Source organism: Haliotis rufescens, unplaced genomic scaffold (genome assembly GCF_023055435.1).
Source record: "Haliotis rufescens isolate VD_foot unplaced genomic scaffold, xgHalRufe1.0.p SCAF_8, whole genome shotgun sequence".
Classification (NCBI taxonomy): domain Eukaryota; kingdom Metazoa; phylum Mollusca; class Gastropoda; order Lepetellida; family Haliotidae; genus Haliotis; species Haliotis rufescens.
The window spans coordinates 17,690,861-17,711,274 of record NW_025964372.1 but is presented as its reverse complement, the minus strand read 5'-3'; the positions used below and the strand labels follow the sequence as shown (position 1 = coordinate 17,711,274).

Here is a 20,414-nt window from a genome sequence, read left to right as displayed (position 1 = left end):
GATGTTTTGACACCGACTTTTCCGTCCGTGAGTCCCACGCTCCATTCCGATCAGTATACTGAACTATTCTCAAATGAAGTAATTTTCGTGGAATGAGAAACATCCGTACGTGTTGTACTCTGAAGAGTGTAGAAGAGGAATTTCACTTTATGCCTATAAGTAACACTATTGTGAATACAACAAAACGTACATTCCCAGGAAATTTACAGATTATCCTCACCCTTGCATCTGTTTGATACACTACTATAATGCCTACCAAAAATCACAAAGTACACTGACGTATTGTTTTGTATCTTCACAATGCTTTGATGAAAAGAAAATACACTTACCCGTTAAAAACAGATTGTAAATGGGCCTGCGAGAACATAGTTATCTCTATATATTATACAGACGCTTCATTCAATATGAGTGACCTATTACACGTAAGCATTAGGTGTGTAACAGCTATTAACATAGGTTATCTAGAAAACGAGTAATTGCCGGTCTGTGTTGATTCCTCGAAGCACGGTGTATCTGCTTTAATCTGGAAATGAGGAATACGTTTAATAATCATTCTGAAAATTTGGTACTTTTCATTTATAAGAACACTCAATGAATACGTACGGCTATTAAAGTGTGTCTAAAGGCTTATGTTTTCATGAATATTGTCTAATATGTGAACAAGAGCAAGGCTTTGACCCCAGATGATTGTATTCGGACCTGTAAAACAACACTTAAAAAACAACAGAAAAACAGTACAAATATGTGGTATCGCATCGACGGAGTGTGTGAAAACTCTTGCGGTAGACGACACGGAAAAGACCGAAGTTAGCCGATCGTAAATCCGTTCTAAACTGGTGTTTCATTCAACGCGCATTCTCCAGAGAACTCAGCGGTAGACGGGAGACAGGTGCCGAGTTTTCGCTCCCTCGTACAGCAAGGCTCAATTTTTAAGCTGTAGTTTAGTTGTTTTGCGAAATACATGAGAGGTTTGACAGGTGACAATGGGACTAATACGATGGGGCTTTACCCTCATCCTCTTCACACTGGCGTTCACGTATCTACCAAGACTGTTCGCACCAAAGCTTCTTCCTATCGTTGAAGGGTATTTCCACCCGAAATTTCGCAAGGTTGCCGAGACTCTCAGGTATGTCTGCTGCTGTTTGTTTACCGTGTCCATAGTCCAAATACAGTGGTCTGTGTAAGATATGAATTGTGGTTTGACCAGTGAGACGTACCGACTGAACATATGATAGATCATGTAGATACTAGTACCCTGTGTCGACAAATGACCAGTGCCGACAAATGACCAGTGCCGATCATCAGCTGATCGCCAGCTGACCGCGATCGATCTACTGTCTCTGGTCATCGCTTCCAGTGAGTCTGTGAATTTCCATTTTCATGACTGGCTCCAAGCACATAAATTTGGATGTGTGATATAAAATATATTTATTAAAAAGACAATATTTCAATCTTTATATTTGATATCCTAGTAGATCTATGGCAGACATTTATATAGCCACTCTTTAAATTGTAGAATTTCTTTTGATATGTGGACTTTGCATGTACAGACTTATAAACATCCTGTGATGTCATCCCATTGTCATTCGAAGTTTATGTATCATTTATATCTCTCTGTCCCATAGGGGCTATTCTATGGAAAGTCTCTCTGTCCTGGCAGAGATAAATGTTGCCAGAGCTTCAGATAACTGTTTGAGGAATTGAGTTTTTACTTGAAGTTTCTATTTTAATTGGGTTATTACATTTTTCATTGGCTAACGTATATTTTTCACACTGCTATTCATCACTCTATTTGTTTTTTCCCAAAATAAGTAGATCTACACATTTTGAGATTTCAACAACAAAAACATGTTTTAAATGTATACAAAGGTTCTAAATGTAGGCTTGCCTCGGAAAGTAACTCGTAATTGTGTTTCAGAAATTAGCTCCGTTGTATGCATGCTGAAAAAGCTTCATTGGGTATTTACGCCTGCTGTTTCTATACATTTGAGTTTTTCATTTAATGCATGCATTTCTGTACGCAAGTTAATTGAAAGTAATTGGGTTTTGAATATTTTGGGGGGTATTTTACGCAAATACACAGCTTATCTGTAGCTCTGTTTTGTATTTGAACAGAATCCTTATAATACACATTACAATTCTAACTTAGGAAATATGAGGAATGATGTGAAATGAAACGACAATTGTTACTTATATGAGTGTTGGGTCGTAGCTGAAATCTTCGTATCTGTATCCTTGTAAGTTGCCAGTGTCTCAGCATTACTTGACATGTTAAACATGTTAAACAGAATACACGCCAGGCCTCTAAAGGATGCTGGCCTTCAATGGACATCTAGTCTGCAGCTTGCACAATATTAAAGACAACCAACATCAAATTGAGGAAATACAGTACTTCAAGCTTGTCAATTAAATTACCGTATTCGACGTAATAAGCGCCCCGCTTTAATGCGCCCACGGCAACATTTGCTAAGATATTGGCTAGTGAACAATCCCGATTAGCACCCCTTCCGATTGATCAATGTACACAAGACTTATTTATTCGCGTATAATACGCACTCGTGTGTTATATGCACCCTTAATTATGGGCATTTAATTCTGGAAAAATATATCTGTCGTACATAAACCTTTCAGGCTGTCCGCATAAACCACGAAATTTATCTTTCAACTCTGCTTTTCACCAAAATAACATTCTAATAAGAGCCCCCTATTTCTAATTTTGAGAGAGCCCTGGGCACTTATTACTTCGAATACGGTAAGTAGAAAAGCTGCTATAGCCTGTGTAGACAGATATAAGTGTAAACATGCCTTTGTTGCTGGTCAAGTTGCTCTGATTGCTGCTCTATGTTCATCATTGTACCTTTCTATGGCAGTTTGTCTTTCACAAAACAGGCTTCAGTCAGAGCCTACTTTTTGGGAAAGCTAAGTGATTTATCATTTTTATAGAAGGTGCTTACCATATGATTATTAGCAGTATACAGTGTAGGTGTTTGCTGATGGATCAAACTAACTACAGGGATTTATCTGTGATTCTTAATGAGTGTCCCCGTCCGGTTAAATTTGAAAAATGATTATTTATTTTTCAAAAGTTCTTATTTTCATCAATTCTGCATGTTCAGAAGTATTTTAACCTTGTATTTTGTGATTGGATTTAATGCAATAATATAAAACGAAGCTTTAAAACATCTTCTTACGTCATGAATTGGGAATTTCTTGGTTTCAAATTGGGAATTTTGATTGACATTTGCTTCAGACTTTGTTGACTTTTGGTCTCTGAGCAAGTCTAGAAATCAAGAGGCAACTAACGGGATTGGGTGGTCAGGCTTGCTGACTTGGTTGATGCATGTCATCGTATCTCAATTGCGTGAATTGATGCTCATGATGTCAATCACTGGATTGTCTGGTCCAGACTCGATTATTTACAGACCACCGTTAATAGCTGGATTATTGCTGAGTGCTGTGTTAAAAACAACAAACAAACAAGCTAACAAGCTGATATCTTTGTTTAGTTTCACCATGGACCCAAACTATAGTGTATTATTAAGTGTCCATGGTTTAATGGTTGGCATTGTTTCTGTATGTTCTCTGCTGTGTATAGTCTTGATCATGTTGATGAAGTTGATCTGTCACCTGTCTGATTTGGCAGGCAAGTTGATTACACTCAGAATCACCTGAATACCACCTGATGATTACTGTAATGGTTCTTGATTTGGTGGTTTTAGCTTATTCCACGTATCTGGTTGATGTTCCATGCTCTTCCTGATGTAACCATGAGATGCAACACTTCATGATTTTTGATGGATTTATTACTGAGACCTGTCATCATTGGCCACGTAAAAAACATTGTTAGGATTCAGACAAGCATAACACATCGTCGCAAAAATACACTTTCACTTGACAAGTTCAATGTGTAACGCAATCGCTTTCGCAAATCCCACACATTTCACTTCAAATCAAAACATGTGCTCCTCCCCACTTCCATTCAAAGGGACATAACTCATCCTCGCGTAACGCTAATAATAAAATATGCATTGCTATATCGTAACACTAAAATATAAATCAACCATTAAATCTCCCAACATTACAATTACAAAGATGTTTGCCGATGAGTGCAGAAACGTTATCCCTACAAGATCCATCCTTGGTTGTCTCCTAGGTCCCCAGCTGCTTTACCAAATTGTGGCGTGGGCTGCACCCGGTAACCTGCCCGGTATACAGGATTGTTCAAACGACTAGGCATTTTTGCAATCAATAACCATTTTGTTGTCCATAGTGATCAGATTACCAATTTTTCCATCGGTCCTTCCACCCATCACCACCATGTCACATGGTTAAACATGTTAAACATGGTCCTTGTCATAATGGTCATATTTCAAACATTTGGCTCAACAGAAGCTTAAAAGAATTCAAAAACTTTGATATTCATGATATCAGCTTGAACTGCTCAATAATAAGGTTTTTGATGGATTTTCTACCCATATATCTTCATCAACTTTCGTTTCCTCTGTATGGTGTTTGTCAAAAGTCATCCTTGTTTTTCAGAGAAAATGTCGAAAGTGGCAAGGAAAGGGGCGGAGCTTTTGTTGTATATCACCGTGGTGAGGTTGTGATTGACATGTGGGCCGGCTATGCTGATGAGGAAGCTGGGAGGCGATGGGCCAGTGACACCATGTTTATTGCCTTCTCGACCACGAAGGGCGTTGCTGCTATCACAGTAGCAAGGATGGTAGACAAGTGAGTCCTTCACCTCTGGCATTTGCCCAGAGGATAAGAGAATATTGGGACAACCAGTCTACATGGAATAAGAGATTATCTGACAGATTGAAGGAATATTATGATTCTTTTAGCCTGGCAAGACACTAATCTGTAGTTCCAAGTTTCAGTTGTCATCATTTGTTTGTTTGTTTGTTGCTTAACGTCCGTTCCTTGGGGACGCCAGAAACCTATGATTGTGGGTTCGAATCCCGGTTCATCCCGATTATGTTTCTAGGTTTGTTAGCACCATACCCGTGCTCATGGGTTTCACCGAAATGGTAAAAGTCTGAGACCCGCATTACTTCGGGCTTTCCTCCCACATTAAGCTGACACGCCGTGATATAACTGGAATACTGTTGAAAGCGGCATTAAACCCATAAACCAACTCACTCACTCACACTTGTTTAACGCCACACTCAGCAATACACCCGCTACATGACAGCAGTCTCTAAGTAATCACATTTGTACCAGACAATCCAGTGATTGACATTATGAGCATTGATCTACACAATTGGGATACCATGACGTGCATCAATCAAGTCAGCGAGCCTGATCACCTGATCCCGTTAGTCGCCTCTTACGACATGCATAGTCACCTTTCACGGCAAGCATGGGTTGCTGAACACCAATTTAAATCAGGATCTTCACATGCAGTTGTCATCGTACCCTGATAGGATGGATTGTCAATTTGTTTGGTCCAGACTCTATTTATTAAGGCTGTTGACATACTATCTGTAACCAATCAGATTGATACATTTGAAAAAGTATAGTTTAGTGAAAACAAATTTCTACAGATCACTTTCAACTTACAACAGATCAATGTTCATAGACATGTACTTCTGTTTCGATGGCAGCACACACTTGAATTCAGTAGTGGGGAGGGGCTGGTGGTTTTTTTTGAAAAATAATGTTCCTCAAAATGCTTGAAAATAATAGTTTTTCTCAGGGTTTGCTGGATATGCAAGATGTTGTGAAAAATAATGTGCTGATGGTTCAATGTTTTGTCAGAAACTTTGATAGAGGCCCATGTTGTATTCTCTTTGTCAACTTAAAGTTAATTTTTAATCCAATGCTATATTTTTGTTAATCATTTTTAATAAAATCAAACATACAAAGTACTAACCTCATTTCATGATTTTTGATTCTCAACATACTGTTGCCATGGTTACCTCCAGGGGCTGGCTGGACTACAAGAAGCCAGTGGCCCACTACTGGCCAGGGTTTGCCCAGAATGGCAAAGGGGAGATAACTGTGGAACAGCTACTGAGTCATGAGGTAGGTCACTTCATTGCTGCTTCTTAATAGGGAAGAAAAGGTGCCCAATATAACATGGTTATTGTAATAGCAGACCACAGTGAATAGGGTGGCCAGGCTCTATTGACACGACTGTGTAACATACTCTCCTTTTGCCTTGGATCGGTTTTCATGTAGTGATTCAGGCACTGTGTAAGAGTGAATATTATCCTACCCTATTTATTATCCCAGGGATGAAATTCTCTAGTGTCAGGATGATTCTCCCTAGTACATTTGAACCCAGTCTGTTTAATCCTATCCTATACTATACTATACTCTAGAGTAAAACTTCCCCCGGAATAATATTTAGGTTGGATATATCCTTACTTACAACTGCTCTTCAGTCACATTTCGTTTTTCTCACAAACTGTTTATGAAACTTTGTATACAGATCAGGAGAATGACGAGCTATTTGCTATTCAGAAACATTTTAAATTGTTTTTGAATATTAAAGGAAAAAAGTTGGTATTAGGTTCAAATGATGGTAGAGTTCATTTCTTGAGTATTACTTTTAATAAACTATTCAATGTTTCTTCCTAAAACTTTAGTCTACAGGAATTCACAAATGGTTAAAATTGGTGCAGAGACACATTAGGGAATAAGTTTTACAAAGACTATGTGGGGGCATGGGTGGCCCAGTTGTCTAAGGTCCGCCATTCTCTGTGCAGAGTTGTGTCCCTTGGCCACGCCAGAAACCTATGATTGTGGGTTCGAATCCCGGTTCACCCTAATTATGTTTCTAGGTTTGTCAGCACCATACCTGTGCTTGTTGGTTTCACCAAAGTGGCAAAACATCTGAGACCTGCATCACTTCGGGCTTTCCTATCACACTAAGCTGACATGCCGCAATATAACTGGAATACTGTTAAAAGCGGCGTTAAACCCAACTCACTCACTCACTCAAAAAGACTATGCATATGATTCTCCAGGAGAAAATAATCTGACTATCTCCACACTAAACCTCATCTTCCCGGGTCTTCCTGACTTTAAAAGTCCAATTTCCACCCTTGCCGAACTAGGCTGAAATTTCTGGGCTTGATTGTAGCGCCACCAGTGGCTGTTACAAGTGATGTCTTTTCTATATTCCTCCTATTGACCAATCAGATTACAACTCTCATATCACTTGCATTTTCTTCAAGCAAAATGTCAGCGTCCAGTCAAGTCGATCTGACCATTAATCAAGATCTATATTGTAATAAAATGGGTCTTCGAAGTGCATCAAATTGCATTAGCACCTTGATTAAAATCAGGAAAAGATTTGGGAAATATCTGTTGATGCCGAGTTGACAGTCACCTTCTTTACAAATACCGCAATAGACCGAAATCTACAGGGCAGTTTACGAACTGGATGTCGATTGTGATTTTGATTGGACTATGCATAGACTCATTGCCGTATTTTCTTGAGTATAGTGCGCACCCATGTATAATGATTCAATATTTTGGAGAATTTTTTTTTCAAATACCAAGCGCAGAATTTTTTTTACACAGTACCCCTTTAGAGAAGTCCGGCAAACGAACAGGTGATGAGAAACTTGGTCAGTACAAATTCAAAATTTGAGATAAAAAATCACCAGACATGTTGATATACCGTTTAAATTGTATTTTTTGTTCTGCTAGGCATTGTTTTATATGCAGGGATTAAGATTACCATGTGTATTTTCTCGTAAACTAAGCCGGACACAGCAATCAGCTGTACACACGTTTTCTTGGAATCTACCGGTGATTCGGTTAAGACACACCCAATGATATAACTTTACAGGATTTTTAATGCAAGGATCGTCAAAAGTTGTATCGGAAACTATTTTTTTATCAGGAATAATATATTCCAATATCTTGTTAATTTAGATGCAGCTTTTACTTAACATATTTAAAATAATAATAACCCCAAGCGAAGCAGCTGATCGCTATTGCCGGGTATTATTTTTTACATGGAACCAGTCTGACCAGTCACCGTCAAGGCTCCCGTGCACGTGATCATGTGATCGCGAGAATTGCGTGTTGACATAGAATAAAATTAATAAAATAAGTTACAAACATAAGTCCAGATATACAAAGAACACTTTTTATAGCCAGACAGTGTAATTACATGACTAATTTGCGTACTTCAGTATGGATTTGTTGACATGGTATTTCTGCTGTTACGCGCTCACGGTAATGTCTTTCCATGGGGAAAAAAACATCAAAACTCATTAATTCGTGTATAATGTGCACCCCCTTCTACACAGCTGTGTGTTTTGGAAAAAAAGTGTGCACTATACTCAATAAAATATGGTAGCTGGCCAAATTTTAACTCCATAATTCCAGCCTAGTTCGGCAAAGGTGGAAACTGGACTTTATAGTCCCAACTCCCTGGCCTCGGGAAGATGACTAAACCTCTGTGAAGGGGCAGACATGTCCACAAAAATAATGAAAAACTTTTGTTGTTGTAGATCATATGCTACCATAAAGCAATGCAAGACTGTATGAATGCTATGAATCCAGTGGTATTTATTGTGCTTCATCTAAATGTGTTTAACAGTCGGGGGGTGTTGACAGGGTGGTCTGGTGAGCATCGGCAACATGACAAATCTGTTTGAATACCGTGACAACCAGGAAGAGTTCACCCACAGACTGGAGAGGGTGACGCCACTCTGGAAACCAGGTCTCTGCTTTGTCATCTAAGCATTTTATTCAGTGTTTGAAACTTAGCATGAGTGAGTGAGTGAGTTGGGTTAAACGCCGCTTTTAACAGTATTCCAGTTATATCACGGCGTGTCAGCTTAATGTGGGTGGAAAGCCCGAAGTGAAGTGGGTCTCAGATGTTTACCACTTTGGTGAAACCCATGAGCACGGGTATGGTGCTGACAAACCTAGAAACGTAATCGGGGTGAACTGGGATTCGAACCCATAATCATTGGTTTCTGGCGTGGCCAAGGGACGCAACTCTGCACAGCGAATCGTGATGCCTTAGATGACTGGGCCACCTGTGCCCTCGAAACTTAGCACGAAATTTGTTGCCATAATCATAATATTAATATTTAGTTAAAGATTTAGGTAGTCCCTAGATTCATATTCTATAGGGGCAAACCTTAAGAACACTAGGACCCTGCTTAACACACCCTCCCCATCCCCTTACCCCCACCCCCACACCCCTACTTCCTAGTTCCGAATACCCCAGCGGGGATTCCTATGTCTGATTCCCGGTAGCAGGTGGCAGAAGCGTCTAAGGTACTACCATGACTACAGTTTGTTGTGAGGAGTTATCTCCCTCAGGCATGACAGGATCCAATAATTGTGTGTTTGACACCAAGATTCACCTGATTGTTTTTTTCCATTTTCCCGTGCTTGTGGGTTTCACCATTGTGGTAAATATCAAAGACGTGCATAGTTCAGCCTTTCCTCCCCCATCAAGCTGGCATGCTGTGATATAACTACCAATTCACTACATATTCAGTTGGATTAACATACAATAGTGTCAGCAATGTTTGATGTTGAATTGAAGCAAATTGGTGAGTTACTGCATGGGTTCATAATTTTTAATACAACAATTCACAAAATTGCATCTCATTGTTGATGGCAACACAACGATGATTATGAGGTTAAAAAAAGACAACAGAACCAGCTTCCCCCATTAGGTGAGAGGATGACTTGTTTGTTAAACCTATATTAGAAATTATAATGACTTTTTCAATATAATTACAACGTTTCTCATCAAATATTATTGAATGTCTGCAAGTACTGGTACAGTCTTGCTGTCCAACTTTGCGGTGTGTCGTTGCGTTTCACTTCCTAGCTCGGCTTATCTACGGGTCATATAATGTTCTTTCATATGTCAATGGTCAAATTAATACCTCGGTTTATCTACGGGCACAGGAACTCGATGATAGTGTGTATAACATAATATATTTGTATAGAAAAAAATCACACCCCTCTTTATATATTTTAATGTATTTATAGGGGCGGTCGGGTAGCCTGGTGGTTAAAGCGTTCGCTCGTCACCCGGGTTTGATTCCTGACATGAGTACAATGTGAGAAGCCCATTTCTGGTGTCCCCCGCCGTGATATTGCTGGAATATTGCTAAAAAGCGGCGTAAAACCTTACTCACTCACTCACTCACTAATGTATATAGAGGGGTGTGATTTTTTTCTCTATACGAATATATAATGTGTATAACATCGCTATCATCGAGTTCCTGTGTCTACGGGGGCCGGCTTATCTGCAGTCATATACGGTAATATACTCTTCAAACAGCATTAAACTAACTCACTCATTCATTCTTTGTTCAGGCACTGCGCATGGTTACCATGCCCTAACGTTTGGTTTCTATGTGGACACACTGGTGAGGATGGCTGACCCCAAACACAGGAACATGACACAGATATTCCGAGAGGAGATCGCTGAGCCCTTTGGTAAGTATATTTGTAACAGGCTTTGGTTTACCCTTGGTATTTTTGTCACGTTGATGAAACCTGTCCTTTTTAAAATGTTATCCTGGTTAGACAGAGTCAAATAGCAGGAAAATCAAGTACCAAGCGTCCTGTGAAACATCCTGTTTGATTCGGGGTCACGCAATATGTCATCATGATTATGGGTTTGGCGGATGACACATGCTATGAATCGCTCCCCGAGTCAAGGGAGTTTACTGACTATAAAACTCAAGTGAGCTTATGTCATGACTTATTTGTCCGTCATCCATCGTAAACATCTTTGCTTCTCCTAAGAAAGCACTGGACCAATGATGCTAAACTTTCACATATTTGTTCTTTCTTATAGTGACACCGCAATTATTAAAGAGGCTTAATTTTTATTTTCAAAATGGCCACAATGGCAGCCCTATTAAAAAAAACATTTTTGGCCATTTCTCTGCCATGTATTTTTAATAATATAATGAAATTTGGTATGTGTTGTTGGGCCTCAACATAATTATATGTTCTGTTTTTTGCTACATTTTAAATTTTGAAATATATTTGTCCTTTGCACTTTGACATTGCTCCTAAGTTCTCTCAAAAGGGTTTCTTCGGATTGTAAACATTATCAGCGACAAAACTACTGGACCAATGAAACTGAGACTTCACATAATGTTCCCAAGGTGATGGCACCTGAATGTGTAAAAGAGTTTGAATTTGATTTCAATAAGTCAAGCCATAAACATGATACACATAGCTCTGTAAACATGATAAACTTCTCTGAAATTGCCAGGCATAGGTAGCTGAACTTTGGCCTATATGTTTCTTCTTGTGATAACATAATTTATGCAAATCATCAGATTGTTCACATTGTGTGTTCATTTTAGCCTCCATATTTAAGCAGGAATTGCACAGCAGCTTTTGTTAAGTGACTATCTTTGGGTATAGGGGCAGTAGGGTAGCCAAGTGGTTAAAGCATTCGCTTATCACACCAAAGACCTAAGGCTAAAAAATGATATTCCTGGTTGTCAGGCACCGCCGCATCATCATAAAGTCTGCCGCACGTTATGTTTTTATTTCGGTTTTTCCCAAAAAAATAATCCTTAAATGTTCCGCGTCTCGAACACACGACCTCAACTGTGAAATGCTACAAAACTTAAAAACAATGCGATCCAATATAACGTACAGTTACTTCCCTTTTCATGCGCACTGCTTTAGTGCGCATCTCGTGTGTTATGGTCATGGCAGCAATAGGAGTTTGTGTGCTTGCTTTGCCATTTGCGGGTGAGTATGGTTTTACGCCGCTTTTAGCAATATGCCAGCAATATCACGGCAGGGGACACCACAAATCGGCTTCACATATTGTAACCATGTCGGGACTTGAACCCGGGTCTTCGGCGTGATAAGCTAACGCTTTAACCACAAATTTGGTCAATGAAAACATTAAATTTGTGATACAACATCACTGGACATGATGATGGTATTCAAATACAAATTCAGTGGTTTTTGTGTACTGTATGAGGGACAATGTTTCATATGCAGAGGTTATTTGTCTCGTAAAATAAGCGGGAAATCAATGCTAATTTATACACCCCGGCTATAAAGCCAGTCGGAATGAAGCACATCACTAGTGCATACAAAATCCCCACATTTGCAATTAAAATGCGTTTGTCTTCCTCAGAAAAAACAAATTACATCGTAGCCCCTCAGCGAATTCAGGGAAAGGGAACAGATTATAACAAACTTGGCCAATACAAATTTGAAATTTGAGATAAAACATCACTAAACATAATGATTAGCTGATTAAATTGCATTTCCTGTTCTGATTGGCATTGTTTTATATGCAGAGATTAAGATTACCGTGCGTCTTGTCTCGTATACTAAGCCGGAAGTAGCAATCACCTGTACACGGGTTTCTCGGAATCTACTGGTGATTCGGTAAAAAATTACCCAATAATATAACTTTAAAGAATTTTGATACAAGGAGCGGAAGAATTGTATCTGAAACTATTATTTTATCAGAAATAATTTATTCCAATATCATGTTAGTTGCAGCTTTACTATATATATGTGAAATAAATTAATAACCATAAGCGAAGCACTTTGGTTCAACTGATCGCCATTGTCGGAAATGTTTTCGAATGGAAGTATTTGACCAATCACCGTCCATGCTCATATGCCCGCGATTGTGAAAACTTTATGTTGACATATAATAGTCAAACTACAACTAATATGACTTTCAGCGATTCAATGTATGGTATTAATGATATATTCATTAATCTATCCATTCTCTATCCACTAAAGTTTGTTTCAAGGCTTCAATAGCAGCAATATGACCGTGGTTGCTGTAAATAACTGTGAGTTGTGCGATCTTCCGATCACTTCACATACGATTTTGCCCAAATGAATTGAAACAATATTGAATGAAATGTTGAATAAAGTTAATAAAATAGATAACCAACATAAGTCCAGATATATCATGAACTGTTTTTACAACCAGACAGTGTAATTACATGATTAATTTGGGTATTTCAGTACGGATTTGTTGATTTGGTATTTCTGGTGTTACGTGCCCATAGTAATGTCTTAGTGTTGCGGAAAAAAACCATAAAATACTCAACTCTGTGTATAAAAAACATAAAATACTCAACCCTGTGTATAAGACGACACCCAATCACCCACCCCCGAAAGCCTCCTCCTAATTCTAGTTATGGAAAACTTGCCACAGCGATATGGATATATGGATTCTTACGTTTCTTAAGTTACTTACCTCTCTCTCCTCCCCCCCCCCCCCCCCCCCCCCACACACACAAACAAAAAAAAAAAATGTGTGAAGCCCATTACTGGTGTCCCCTACTGTGATAATGCTGGAATATTGCTAAAATACTCACTCACTCACTCACTCACTCACTCACTCACTCACTCACTCCACCCCACCCCACCCCACCCCACCCCACCCCATCCCACCCCACCCCAACCCATCCCACCCTACCCCACCCCACCCACTCACTCTTTTGTGACACTTTAAACTGATGACGTATCTAGGTGAGCTGCAGTGCGGTAGCACTAGTTTAAAGTCCTTGTAGGCCCAGTAGTCTCAAGTTACAGGACATCCTCAAGTCATGTCAGCTGCTCCAGGATTGGCTGCTTGTGGATTCCAAAGGCTCACGTAACATGATTATATCCCCAACAGGGTGACATAGTTACACCAAGGAATTCCATCCATTCTTCTATCATGTCTATTCAATCCGTCCAGCCTTCCAAGGACATTTATCGAGGTGTGGCCTATAACTTGAAAACCACTGCATAGATTCTTTTCAAACTTGCTTAACACTTTCTATACCAATAGGAGGGATGCAGTGCCAAGTTTGATTTAAATTTTCAGATTTCCTGAAAAAAGATTATAGTTATTTTTCAATTTTTTACTTATATTCTTTACTTAAACATTTGTGTGACCTATAACTTGAAAACTTCAAACTAGATTCTTTTCAACTTTAGGGAACAGTTTCCATACAAATAGAAGAGGGGCAGTGCAAAGTTTGATTTTGATGGGGCTACAGTTTCCTATACCAACAGGAGAGGTGCAGTGCAAAAGTTTTGATATCGATTAGTGGATTTTCTGAGAAAATAATGCTTTATCATGTTTTGAACTTTGAAATATGTTGGAGTCGAGGTTGGGCATCTTCCCGAGGCAAGTGAGTTAACTGACTATAAAAGTCCAGTTTCCATCCTTGCCGAACTAGGCTGGTATTATGGAGTTAGATTTTGGCTGGACTAACGAGTCTAGGCATAGTCCAATCAAAATCGCGCAACGAAATCGAAATCCGGTTCGTAGAGTGTCATGCAGATTTCGGTCGACTGCAGGATTTGCAAAGCATGTGCACCGCTAACTCATTGTCAACAGATATTTTCTAAATCTTTTCATGTTTTTAATCAAGGTGCTCACGTGATTTGATGCACTTCGCGATGTAAGACTCGTTTTATCACAATATAGATCTTGATTATCGATCAGATCGTCTTGACTGGGCGCCACCGTTTTGTTTGAAACAAATGCAAGTGATACGAGAGGTTAAAATCTGATAGGTCAATAGGAGAGGCATAGAAAGGACATAACTCGTAATAGCCACTGGTGGCGCTACGATCGAGCCCAGGAATTCCAGCCTAGTTCGGCTAGGGTGGAAACTGGACTTTCAAAGTCAGTTAACTCTCTTGCCTCGGGAAGATGAGGTTGGGAGTATTAGTGAGACCTGCTTACTTTTTACCTTGTTCTTGTTCCTATGATATTTCCAATAAACAAACATGCTTGGCTAACAATCTCCATGTATCTGTTTCAGATATCGACTTCCACATTGGCCTCCCTAAGTCCTTGTCATATCGAGTCGCTCGCGGACAGTACATGTCTAACTTGGAGTCTCTCTTTGCCGCCATCACATCATGGAAGAAGTTTGTCCTCTTTTCTAGAATCATGTTCTACCCAGAATCCTTCACTGCCAAGGCCGTGACTGTTATAGATATGAAGGTTAGTAACTGTTCAACTAGTTACATTGCTAAGTTGGAATAGTCCTCCAGTGACATATGCTGGTTGTAAGAGACAACTCTTTGAGATGGGATGGTCAGATTTGTGACTTGATTGATTGTGTGTCATCGTAATCCTGGCGGTGTGGATAAGTCTAAATAAGAACTGGCTTTGCTATTGAAAAATCATAATAACTGCTCTAAAGATATGTAGTACAGTCGAATCTCATTATCTTGAACGTACCGATATCTCAAACCTTTTCTCCCGACCACCTTACTATATAATGTTCATGCCTAGTTATCCATGTTATCAAGAATGTCTGGATATATCAAAGTAAGGGTGGTCAGGCCTGCTGACGTGGTTGATGCATGTCATCGTATCCCAATTGTGTGGATTGATGCTCATGATTTCAATCACTGGATTGTCTGGTCCAGACTTGATTATTTACAGACCGCTGTCATATAGCTGGAATATTGCTGAGTGCGGCATTAAACAACAAACCAACCAAACAACCAAACAACCAACCAACCATCTAGGTTCAAGATAATGTTTGTTTGTTATTTAACCCTTCACTCAGCTATAGTCTAGCTATATGACGGCAGTCTGTATATAATCAAGTCTGGATCAGATTATCCAGTGATTGACATCATGAGCATTGATTGTCTGATCCAGACCTGATTTTTTACAGACCACCGTCATATAGCTGCAATATTGCGGCGTTAAACAACAAACAAACAAACAAACCATTAGGAGAGTCGTGATCCTGTTGCGATCTTCTCATCATAAGATAAGCCACAATAACAAGCACATGCAGTGGATAGGACTTTTTATTGACAGAACAATAGGCTCACTGACCCTGAAGTGATGAGTATTGGTCAATCAGCTTTCCTTGGTATTGGGACAGCCCGCAGCATTGCTAAGCTCTACAGTTACATGTCCATGGGCGGAAGTATCAAAGGGAGACAACTCCTAAAACCTGAAACCTGGAAACTGTTGACAAGCCCATTCAGCACCGGACCTGATCTTGTAATTCCTATGATGAATGGTAGCTGGGCCAGAGGAGTAGCTATTCGTGAACTCCCGTACACAAAGTACAAGGTAGGTGATCCTTAATCTCTCAACACCATAAGACGCCGCAATTTGCTGCGAACAGTTGCATTCCTTGGGCACGCCAGAAACCTATGATTGTGGGTTCGAATCCCGGTTCACCCCGATTATGTTTCTAGGTTTGTCGGCACCATACCCGTGCTCGTGGGTTTCTGACCTGCATCACTTCGAGCTTTCCTCCCACATTAGGCTGACACGCTGCGATATAACTGGAATACTGTTAAAAGCAGTGTTAAACCCAACTCACTCACACTCAACACCATATGCATACCGAAGTGCACCTATGACCTGTGTCACCTTTGACCCAACAGCTGACATGCCATTATGTACCTACCATATTAGCAATAATTAGCGCACTGAGCACATAGAAAATTGACACAGAGGGCTGTTTATTAAGTCCATAAACAAGTTACATTTGTTATCAGGGATCGAGTGGTAGAGAACATAATTTGTTCAAACCTCCATGAAGCTAAAATGTTTTCAGTAAAAGTTACTGGGCAGTACATCCCCCTTTCCACACTGCTGTGTTTACTGTAAAAAGATCTGTAATAAGAAAATACAAATGGTCAGGCTTATTTCCGGTCTTGGTACCACCGCATATAAAGATTACTTACAGATTGATCTATAAGTTGCACAGGGGGCACTTACTGGAGCGGGGCACTTCTTGGAATGGGGTGTTTATTATGGTGAATACAGTAAAAAAGATTAAAAGTGGATTTATACCCATCTCATCCACTTGTATTGTTTTCAACAGGTGGGTCATCAGATGCTGAAGTTTCAAGTTCAGTTTACTTGTTAAGCATGGTTTATCTATAGGTAACCTCTACATTGAAAACACATTGTGTTTGTCCCCCATTTACTTAGGAGATAAACATGTTGTGTTTTCAGTTTGGAGCTAGGTAACCTGTAGAGCTAACCACGCTACCACAAAAGATATGACATCACATCTGGATATAGAGAGACACCAAATTTTAAGCTCACTGTTGTCTCAAAACTTGAGAACTCTGTCAAATTCTATCATGTTTTTCTTCCAACATCTATTCGGGGGCACGGATGGCCCAGTCGTCTAAGGCGCTGCGATATGCTGTGAAGAGTTGCATCCCTTGGGCACGCCAGACACCTATGATTGTGGGTTCGAATCCCGGTTCGCCCCAATCATGTTTCTCAGTTTGTCAGCACCATACCCGTGCTTGTTTCAGAAGTGATAAACGTCTGAGACCTGCATCACTTCGGGCTTACCTCCCACATTAAGCTGACACGCCGTGATATAACTGGAATATTGTTAAATGCGGCGTTAAACCAAACTCACTCACTCACTCACTCACTCACTCACTCACTCAAGCACTCACTCACTCACTCACTCACTCACTCACTCACTCACTAAGAAAGAAGTTCTTTTCCATAAATATTAGCTTTTGCAGGGGATGCGGTTGTGATCAGGTGTTTCAGCCAGAGGTGGTTATTGTGATTTGACACCTCTTATTGACCAATCAGAATCGAAATTCCAAATTCATGGAAAAATTGATTTATTACTTGACTGTTTTTTCAGGGCCAGAATGTTATTGGCCACCCAGGCTATGGAGGTCAAGTTGGCCACTTTGACCCCGTCAACCAGCTGTCTGTGGGCTACCTCACAAACTATGCCTCCCAATATGGTGTGTGGGATGACCCGCGGTTCCTCGACCTCGAGGCAGCCTTATATGACTGTCTAGACGATTATGTACGAGGATTGAAATAATCATAAGATTCAGATTTTCTGAAAGTCTAAAAGATTTATAGATACTTCAGAAAAGTCTATGAGATGCTTAGATAATTCTGAAGTCTATGGGACTTATAGGTAATTGAATAGAAAGTAAATGTATTTCTTTTTTTATACAAATGTTCATAAAGGCTAAAAAATTAATAGACTGGGTTTTCAGGCACTGCCCACATCATCATAAAGTTCATTGCACGTTTTGTTTTGGTTTCCATTTTCAATTTTTTTGGTGCATTGTGTTTAATTAATTATTAATTAAATTACGCATTTATATAGCACTACTTATCCAGATATACTGCCTGCTCAAGAGCGCTCAGTCAGTTTAAGTATTAGGATTTTTATATTTTATTTTAAAATGGAAATAAATAAAAAACATGCGGCAGACTTTGTGATGATGTGGGTGGTGCCTGAGTTTTTTTTAGCCTAACATATCATATTTGATCTACTAGATCTTAAGATTCTCGATATGTTATTAGTTGTTCAGTTTTAGTTTTATTTGAACCCTGAAATGCATGACATTTGTGGAAAAGTTTACCTCCGTAATTAGAGGGAGACAATGCCCTTGTACTTGTTCATCACAAGCAGAATGCTGCTTCATCTCGTTCTGGCCTGAATAGGCTAATGTGATCATTTATCGTGGACAGACTTTGTTTATCACCTTCAGTATGTAAGGGAGGTAATCGCATAGTTGTTGAAACCAGTATTGTTAATATTGATTTAATCATGCTGTTTTGATTAATCATTTAATAATTTTATGAACAAAATGTTTGCAGCCTCGCATCAAAGTTTTCTTGTATTACATGTATTACATGGTTTAAAGATCCTCTGAATCAAATTTAACTGATGTGGAATATAATTAACATTGACATTTTTAGACTAGTCCTCTTTCTTCCTGTTGAATTTATTGCATACTTTCTTTGAAATATAATTCAAGTAGTAATAGAAGTACCTCACTTACTTTTTATCCTAGACCCGTGAAAATCCGGGGTGGAATAGGTCTTCAGCAACCCATGCTTGCCGTAAAAGGCAACTTTGCTTGTCATTAAAGGAGACAAACGGGATCGGGTGGTCAGGCTCACTGACTTGGTTGATACATGTCATCGTATCCCAATTGCGTGGATCGATGCTTATGATGTCAATCACTGGATTGTCTGATCCAGACTCGATTATTTTACAGACCGCCGTGATATATCTGGAATATTGCTGAGTGCGGCGTTAAACAACAAACAAACAAACAAACAAAAACTTCTTCTTCCCATTTTAAAATATTCTTTAAAATTTCATTAAAAATATATTTTGGAAATTGGTATTTCACCAGAAGTGCCAGACCAACAATATTTTAAAGAGATCACTTAAAGACACAATGTTTTAATATATATTTCAATCATCATTTATCATGTTTATTACACTTTGAAAGACTTTTTGGTAAAACAAATAAAAAAACAATTATTACTCATTCTTTCTTCTTCATGCTTTGTAGATAGTCCCAAATAAGGCTTTTCTTTCAAAAACTCTATGAAGTATAAAAAAATATTAGCATTTACTACAAAACAAATAACTTGTCCCGAATATTTACATGAATTATTGTCCTTCTTCCACAACTACTGAAACCAGTAACCAGGTCCTGTCGGGGGTGTCAGAAATCAGTAGTCAGTAAGATCTGGGGCATTTTGTCAGTAGTCATTATTTTTTTAGCTGAGTGAAAAAACCTACACGAATAGTAGACAAGTTGTAAATAAATGCAAAATCATCTCTATGCGAATGCAGATCGTAGGTTTGTCTGTAGTGAATTCATACAGTTCAGTGACATATTTATATGTATGTATTGTTCCTGGGTCTTAGAAAGGGAGGTCACTCTAATTCTGCACATTGGCAGTGGCATAGACACTTAGTCCGTAAAAACATTTCTTTTAATTCTTTTTTTATTGTAATTCATTATTTTCATGAGAACCTTTCCTCCTCTGCTGTTTTCATATCAAGGAAAGTAGACTTGGTTTAGTTTGATCTAGACTTGCCAAGACTTTCAGTAAAATTATATATATTGTCATGGCACAGGACTAGCAGTGGCCATGGTTCCCCACTTCCCCAGGATACATGCTGGTGCTATTTAGTGCTATTTTCTCTTGTTGTACTATTGTGTGTCCTTTGTTGACACTCTTATTCTACATTGTTGTTATTAAGTATATTTTGTGGAGAGAAAACTTTCAGTTTGAAGAAACAATTCAGCAAGGCCATATTAGAAAATGTATTATAATTAACTGCTGCATGGATGTATATATTGGAACCCTAACTATGAGACATGTCTGACTTCTACAGGTGTGAAGAATTATCAGATTAGAAGTGGAGCTGAGTATGCCTCTACCATGATAGCGATCAAAGGCACATCGCATGGCAGAAATGTGTTACAGTTTGTGTCTTATTGCTACAATGAAACAAAACCTGATACCTTGCCATAAAGAAAACCCATGCATGCCACTATTCATCCTCAACTCTTCCTGGGTTTGTATGCACTTCATTCCTCGATGACCCTTGTATACATACATTGGTTCAATCTTGAGAGAGACCTGGAGTTTTCAGACCAATGAGGGCACAAATCGCAATGGA

General features: G+C 39.2%; 1 protein-coding gene across 1 annotated transcript; it reads left to right on the top strand.

The window, feature by feature from the left end:
- The first annotated feature begins 853 nt into the window (after window positions 1-853).
- LOC124142451 (beta-lactamase domain-containing protein 2-like) lies at window positions 854-18,902 on the top strand. The gene is made up of 8 exons (XM_046510921.2): window positions 854-1,126; window positions 4,540-4,731; window positions 5,928-6,027; window positions 8,581-8,686; window positions 10,312-10,434; window positions 14,766-14,950; window positions 15,785-16,045; window positions 17,604-18,902. Exons 1-8 carry the CDS (start codon window positions 984-986, stop codon window positions 17,790-17,792), a joined length of 1,299 nt encoding a protein of 432 aa, XP_046366877.2. The 5' UTR covers window positions 854-983; the 3' UTR covers window positions 17,793-18,902.
- The last annotated feature ends 1,512 nt before the right edge of the window (window positions 18,903-20,414 follow it).

Coding starts and splice junctions, on each gene's coding strand:
- LOC124142451 (XM_046510921.2), top strand. CDS start 984: ATGGGACTAATACGATGGGGCTTTACCCTCATCCTCTTCACACTGGCG. Junction 4,732..5,927: donor GTAGCAAGGATGGTAGACAA/GTGAGTCCTTCA, acceptor GGTTACCTCCAG/GGGCTGGCTGGACTACAAGA. Junction 8,687..10,311: donor GACGCCACTCTGGAAACCAG/GTCTCTGCTTTG, acceptor TTCTTTGTTCAG/GCACTGCGCATGGTTACCAT.